Genomic DNA, 7,500 nt, shown 5'->3' on the forward strand with positions numbered 1-7,500 from the left:
ACATGCACGTCATCATGGCTTCCTGGAGCTCATCCATCAAAGCCTTCATTCAGAATGTCCTTCCAGCCAATGAGCTGGCAGTGTAGAGAGGATGGCAGGATGTCGAGCTGAGAGCAGAATGAGTGAACTGCTCCTTTAGTCATCTGTTTCAAGTTCGCCATCACTCTAGGTATGAACTCTCTCTCTCCTCTCTCTCTCTGTGTGTGTGTGTGTGTGTGTGTGTGTGTGTGTGTGTGTGTGTGTGTGTGCGTGTGTGCGTGTGCGCATGTGACGGGTGCGTGTGTGTATGGTCGTAATTGCACCTGTACTTAAACTGGTATTACCTATACAACTATCTTAGTTGTAACCATGTCTGTCCTTGTTTAGTTTACTGTGTTTTTAGAGGGTTTTTCTTGTGCTATACTAAACTTGACCTTGACCTTAATGTGTTGCACATACAGGTCACATGGTCTCCTCCCATGATAGCCAACGGGGAGATCCAAGGTTACGAGGTCCGCCTCCCGGAGCCCCGCGTGTCCCTGGGCGCCAACGCCTCGGACCTGGGCATCAACGTGACGGACCTGGTCCCCTACACCGCCTACAGCGTCACCGTGCTGGCCTGCACCCGCGGCGGGGGGCAGGCCGGAGGGTGCACCGAGAGCCTGCCCACCGTGGTGACTACGTTGCCCACAGTGCCACGGGGCCTGGAGCCCCTGGCCGTGGTGGCGGTCAGCGAGTCCCTGCTGGCCGTGTCCTGGCAGTCCCCGCGGCGGCCCAACGGACCCAACGTCAGGTGATCCAAATTTAGGCCTGACCTCAAAATTAAAAAAAATTATCTTCTAACTCCAGTTTTCTTGAAATAAATATTTTCACGATTTTTCAAAAATAGCAGACCTACAAGCTTGTAGAACGCCACTCGCCACTAACATCATCGTCATATAAGACTGGGTTCTTAAAATAAACAAATGAGCGCCGCGGTTTGACTCATATGGATATGAATCTGGTTAGGATGCCTCTCGGGCGTCTCCCTATAGGGAGGTCCTCGAGATATACGTCCCACTGGGGAGGAGACCCCCGGGGCAGACCAAGGCGCAGTTGGAGGAAACACATCGACTCACTGGCCTTGGAACGTCTCGGGATCCCCCCGGGAGGAAGTTACTAACGTTGCTCTGGAGAGGAAAGTCTGGAGCTCTCTGGTGGAGATGTTGCCCCCGCGACCCGACTACGGATAAGCGGTTGAAGATGGATGGATGGATATGAAGCACTGACGGAGAGAAAACACTAGCGTTGCCACCGCCGCATTTATATATATATATTTTTTTGCCAGATACAGACTGTGTATCATATGAGTGAGCGACATTCCCAATGCTTAATTTATGCCACGTCGTTCAACGCTTTCGTGTGCCAATAATAGGCTATTTTAGACTATACAGCGACGCGGTCGTATGACAACGTGTAAATATTTGCTCTGAACTGAGGCCTGGGTCGTTGGTGTGTGTGTGTGTGTGTGTGTGTGTGTATACCGCTCCGTTCCATTCCGCTCTGTCCCGCTCTATTCTGCCCGCCGATTAGAGGCCTTGAATAAAAAGGTCTGTTTTTCATGGCAGGGAGATTAAAATGCATGAGTCCCTCTGCTGTGCTCAGATCAGCTCCGTGTTTGTCTAAGTGGGCTGATGGTGAAAAGGCAGCATTAAGCCTTTCTCCTCTGATTACAGCAGAAATTAGCATCACTGTGGGGAGAGAGAAAAACACTAACCCTGCAGAAAAACAAACCCAAACTGAAGAGAGGGGAGGGTATACGTACGTACGGAGCAGGAGACAGAGACTATAGAGCAGGGTGGATGAGGAGGAAGGGAGTGATGATGTGTGCGTGTGTGTGTGTGTGTGTGTGCGTATGTGTTTAACTAGTTGTTTCATTTCCTGTCAGATATGAGCTGCTCAGACGTAAAAGCCAGGAGCCCCTGGCCACCATCCCCACGGCAACCGCAGCCCCGCCCCGTACGGGCCCCCCTCCTCCTCCTCCTCCTCCTCCCGGCCCCCCCCACTCTGAAGATCTTCATCGCTGGGTCCGTGTTTACTCCGGCACCAAATTGTTCCACCAAGATAAAGGCCTAAGCAGGTGAGATTAGTGAAATGAGCTGTAGAGCAAACGGCGGCCATCTTGTTAATAAAGCTCAAAGATACATTAAACAAATATCACGAGGAATTAAATTGTTTTTTCACGCGCAGCCCCCTAATCTCACTCTGGCACTCGGCGGAAAGCAGATTTCTCTCTCTCTCTCTCTCTCTCTCTCTTCTCTCTCTCTCTCTCTCTCTCTCTCTCTCTCTCTCTCTCCTCCCCCTTTATAGTTGGTCTCCATTGTGTCTGTTTCCTCTAGAAGAACCCAGACAGGAACGGTTTCCATACATGAGGACTTCAAAACTTTGTTTTGTTTGTTGACCTGTGATTTATTTTGCTATCGGTCATTATATAAACTGAACTGTACTATGACCGACTGTCGGGGGGGGGGGGGGGGGTATCGGCGAATGTGAATAATGGATAATCCAGGTTATTATTTAATGTACACTTAATTATCTTGCTGCATTAACAGCAAATGCTTTACTACAACCATTGTTTCGTCAATGGTTGAGAGAAATCAACATTGCACATCTCGTATACTTGCTTATTTTAGAGAGATGACCACAATGGAAGTTGTTTTGACCTTGCAACTATGGTGATGCATTACAGGTCTGTGTGGTTCCATTTGTACACACTCAAAAGTATATGAAGGAAATGAAAATAAAACGTTTGAAAATAAGCTACTGCTTTACAATATACTTAGGACGTATAAGTATACATACTTACTAGGCATATTGTTTTGTATTGATTCTACCAACCTGTCCAGTGCAGGGACTTACAGATCGATTAGCTTTCAGCAGAACCTGCTACATGGATTTGAAAAAACAAATAACTCAACGATGACTTTGTCTCCTTCCTATAGGTTCACCTGGTACCAGTACCAGCTGCTGGTCCATAACGATGTGGGCCACTCTGCTGGAGACATTGTTACCATGGCGACCATGGCCGGAGTCCCCCTCCGTCCCCCGTCTCTGTCTGTCCTCCCAGTGAACCACACCGCCGTGCAGGTCAACTGGACTCAACCCGGTACGGACACGCCTCTCTTTAACTGTACTTATGTACTGTAATGTAGTTGTAAGGGCGGCGGTGGCTCAGGTGTAGAGTGGCTGGATGGGAACCGCAAGGTTGCCAGTTCGAACCCTGATGGGCTCCCCCAGAGTTATAGTGTCGAAGTGTCCTTGAGCAAGACGCTGAACCCCTAATTGTTCCTGATGTGCAGGTTGGTGCCTTGCATGGTTTCCGCCGCCGTCGGTGTGTCAATGTGTGTGTGAATGTAATGCACAATCTATGTAAAGCACCTTGGATAAAGATCGCTATATAAATGCAACATTTACCATTTTATAGAGGGTGTGCACATGCATACAGTGAATGGCAGATCGAGAATCGAGTGGCGAAGTGAATTTAATGTTGTTATAAAGTAATTTAATAGAATCAAATAGGACCTTTCTGTTTGGATGTATGAGCTGTCGAGGCCAGAACGTAGTTTTATTGCCACTCAGTAGGCGTTCCCGCATATGATGATGATGTCACACGCATACCCTCTATACACTATAGTGTTTTCCTAAACAGTCGGCCAGGGCCTGTGTTTACATCTGTTTTACTTTTTTTTTTTTTTTTTTACATAATATCAGAAAATAAACATTTTAAAAATAAGATATAGAGCAAAATAGTAAACATTGCGACACAAAAGATCGGCTATTTTCACTACTATGGGTCCCGGGGAGACTCTTGCGTCTGGAGCGAAAACCTTTGGAAACCAGTACTGCTCTTTATCGTATGTTTACTTGTCCGCAGATGCAAAGCACATGTGCTGTTATTTAGACTGATGCTAGGTACATGTGCTGTTATTTAGACTGATGCTAGGTACATGTGCTGTTATTTAGACTGATGCAAAGCACATGTGCTGTTATTTAGACTGATGCTAGGTACATGTGCTGTTATTTAGACTGATGCAAAGCACATGTGCTGTTATTTAGACTGATGCTAGGTACATGTGCTGTTATTTAGACTGATGCTAGGTACATGTGCTGTTATTTAGACTGATGCAAAGCACATGTGCTGTTATTTAGACTGATGCTAGGTACATGTGCTGTTATTTAGACTGATGCTAAGTACTACATGTGCTGTTATTTAGACTGATGCAAAGTACATGTGCTGTTATTTAGACTGATGCTAAGTACTACATGTGCTGTTATTTAGACTGATGCAAAGTACATGTGCTGTTATTTAGACTGATGCTAGGTACATGTGCTGTTATTTAGACTGATGCTAGGTACATGTGCTGTTATTTAGACTGATGCTAAGTACTACATGTGCTGTTATTTAGACTGATGCAAAGTACATGTGCTGTTATTTAGACTGATGCTAAGTACTACATGTGCTGTTATTTAGACTGATGCAAAGTACATGTGCTGTTATTTAGACTGATGCTAAGTACATGTGCTGTTATTTAGACTGATGCTAGGTACATGTGCTGTTATTTAGACTGATGATAAGTACTACATGTGCTGTTATTTAGACTGATGCTAAGTACTACATGTGCTGTTATTTAGACTGATGCTAAGTACATGTGCTGTTATTTAGACTGATGCTAGGTACATGTGCTGTTATTTAGACTGATGCTAGGTACATGTGCTGTTATTTAGACTGATGCTAGGTACATGTGATGTTATTTAGACTGATGCTAGGTACATGTGCTGTTATTTAGACTGATGCTAGGTACATGTGCTGTTATTTAGACTGATGCTAGGTACATGTGCTGTTATTTAGACTGATGCTAGGTACATGTGCTGTTATTTAGACTGATGCTAGGTACATGTGCTGTTATTTAGACTGATGCTAAGTACTACATGTGCTGTTATTTAGACTGATGCAAATTACATGTGCTGTTATTTAGACTGATGCTAAGTACATTTGCTGTTATTAAACTGATGCTAGGTACATGTGCTGTTATTGCGAATGCAGTGAGCACTTACTATGAGACCTAGCAGATCATGTCTGTGCGTGCGTGTCCCCCCCCTTTGTGCCCATATATGGAGCTACGTCCAAATATGGAGTGTGTTGCATCAATCACAAACAAATCACTCAGCTGTCCCGCTGTTACGTCACCATGACTCAGCCATAACCATATAAGGAGTCCCCAAAGCAGCTATACGTCCAAAACCCAAATATGTACGAGCTGCGTTCGCTTCCCACGTTTGCGCGTCTTACTGGTTTAGATTGATGCTATAGGTACATGTGCTGTTATTTAGACTGATGCTAGATACATGTGCTGTTATTTAGACTGATGCTAAGTACATGTGCTGTTATTTAGACTGATGCTAGGTACATGTGCTGTTATTTAGACTGATGCTAGGTACATGTGCTGTTATTTAGACTGATGCTATAGGCACATGTGCTGTTATTTAGACTGAGGTACATGTGCTGTTATTTAGACTGATGCTACTGTAGGTACATGTGATGTTATTTAGACTGATGCTAGGTACATGTGTTGTTATTTAGACTGATGCAAAGTACATGTGCTGTTATTTAGACTGATGCTAGGTACATGTGCTGTTATTTAGACTGATGCTAGGTACATGTGCTGTTATTTAGACTGATGATAGGTACATGTGGTGTTATTTAGACTGATGCTAGGTACATGTGCTGCTATTTAGACTGATGCTACTGTAGGTACATGCAATGTTATTTAGACTGATGCTAGGTACATGTGTTGTTATTTAGACTGATGCAAAGTACATGTGCTGTTATTTAGACTGATGCTAGGTACATGTGCTGTTATTTAGACTGATGCTAGGTACATGTGCTGTTATTTAGACTGATGCTAGGTACATGTGCTGTTATTTAGACTGATGCTAGGTACATGTGCTGTTATTTAGACTGATGCTAGGTACATGTGCTGTTATTTAGACTGATGCTAGGTACATGTGCTGTTATTTAGACTGATGCTAGGTACATGTGCTGTTATTTAGACTGATGTGCTGTTAATTAGACTGATGCTAGGTACATGTGCTGTTTTTTAGACTGATGCTAGGTATGTGTGCTGTTATTTAGACTGATGCTAGGTACATGTGCTGTTATTTAGACTGATGCTAGGTTTGACGTCTACCTGCTATCCTATAGTTGCTTTGTTGCTTTTATTTTCTTAGCACTGTATTTATTCAACCCTGTTGTTGATTGACTATACTGTAGGTTTCATGCCACTTCATTACGATCTCAAACGAGTCGTTCTAAATAAGAACGTCCGTCATTGTAAAATATACTTATACCCACTCCAAACATACTGTGTTGTACATGCACAGACTTGAGCACAGATTGTCAGTCATTTTCATCTACATCTTTCTGTACTTTTAAAAAAGAGTATTCTCACTTCTTTCTCAGGTCTTCAGGACCTGCAGGGTGACGTGGAGCGCTACTTCCTATTCTTAGACTCGGACCACCACGTCGTCACACGAACTCTGACCTTTCCCCCCGGGGTTGTGTCTGCGGTGATCGGTGACCTTTGGCCCAGCTCTACGTACCACGTGTCGCTGTGGGTGTCCAACGGAGCGCACAACACCACCAACTCTACGCTCGCTGTCACCACCAACGATGGAGGTGCGTGTCTGTGTGTGTGACTGTGGGCCTGTTTTGCACTACAGTGTGTCTGTGTGTGACTGTGGGCCTGTATTGCACTACAGTGTGTCTGTGTGACTGTGGGCCTGTATTGCACTACAGCGTGTCTGTGTGACTGTGGGCCTGTATTGCACTACAGCGTGTCTGTGTGTGTGACTGTGGGCCTGTATTGCACTACAGTGTGTCTGTGTGTGACTGTGGGCCTGTATTGCACTACAGCGTGTCTGTGTGTGTGACTGTGGGCCTGTATTGCACTACAGTGTGTCTGTGTGTGACTGTGGGCCTGTATTGCACTACAGCGTGTCTGTGTGTGTGACTGTGGGCCTGTATTGCACTACAGTGTGTCTGTGTGATTGTGTCTATGACTGTTTGAGAGTTTCACAACATACAGGTCAGTCCAGGGTGAAATGATAATATGGCAATGTTGCCACGTTTGAGGTTGATTGATTGATTGAATAGTCACATAGAATAGAACACTCAGGTCAAAAGGGATAGCACCAAAAAAAATGTATTTGCGGGCTTGTTTCCATTTAGGCCCTAGATGCAATCAATTCGGTCTATGATGGTAGATGATCGGCCCATATACAGTATAATGCGCATGACCATAAATGGTCAGAATTGCCACTATCCGACCAACTCGATGCCGGGCACGGCGACCAAAATGAGGTTTTACTTGTTCATGTTTCTTTCTATTAAAAATAAACAGCTTAAAAATATTTTTTTGACTATATACACACTCAAAAGCTTCTGCTGTGTGAACAGCACCAATATTCATAAAAGAAAACACG

At 44.5% G+C, this 7,500-nt stretch overlaps 1 protein-coding gene across 1 annotated transcript in view; it reads left to right on the forward strand.

Moving 5' to 3' along the window:
- ush2a (Usher syndrome 2A (autosomal recessive, mild)) overlaps nucleotides 1–7,500 on the forward strand; it is a gene marked incomplete at both ends in the record, with an annotated part of 314,802 nt that overhangs the window by 180,548 nt on the left and 126,754 nt on the right. Inside the window, 4 exon segments of the mRNA XM_080771896.1 lie at nucleotides 441–772; nucleotides 1,907–2,098; nucleotides 2,961–3,124; nucleotides 6,479–6,694. Coding sequence (XP_080628022.1) covers nucleotides 441–772; nucleotides 1,907–2,098; nucleotides 2,961–3,124; nucleotides 6,479–6,694 — 904 coding nt within the window.

The sequence above is a fragment of the Protomyctophum bolini genome, assembly GCF_963924005.1.
Source record: "Protomyctophum bolini genome assembly, chromosome: 1".
NCBI lineage: Eukaryota > Metazoa > Chordata > Actinopteri > Myctophiformes > Myctophidae > Protomyctophum > Protomyctophum bolini.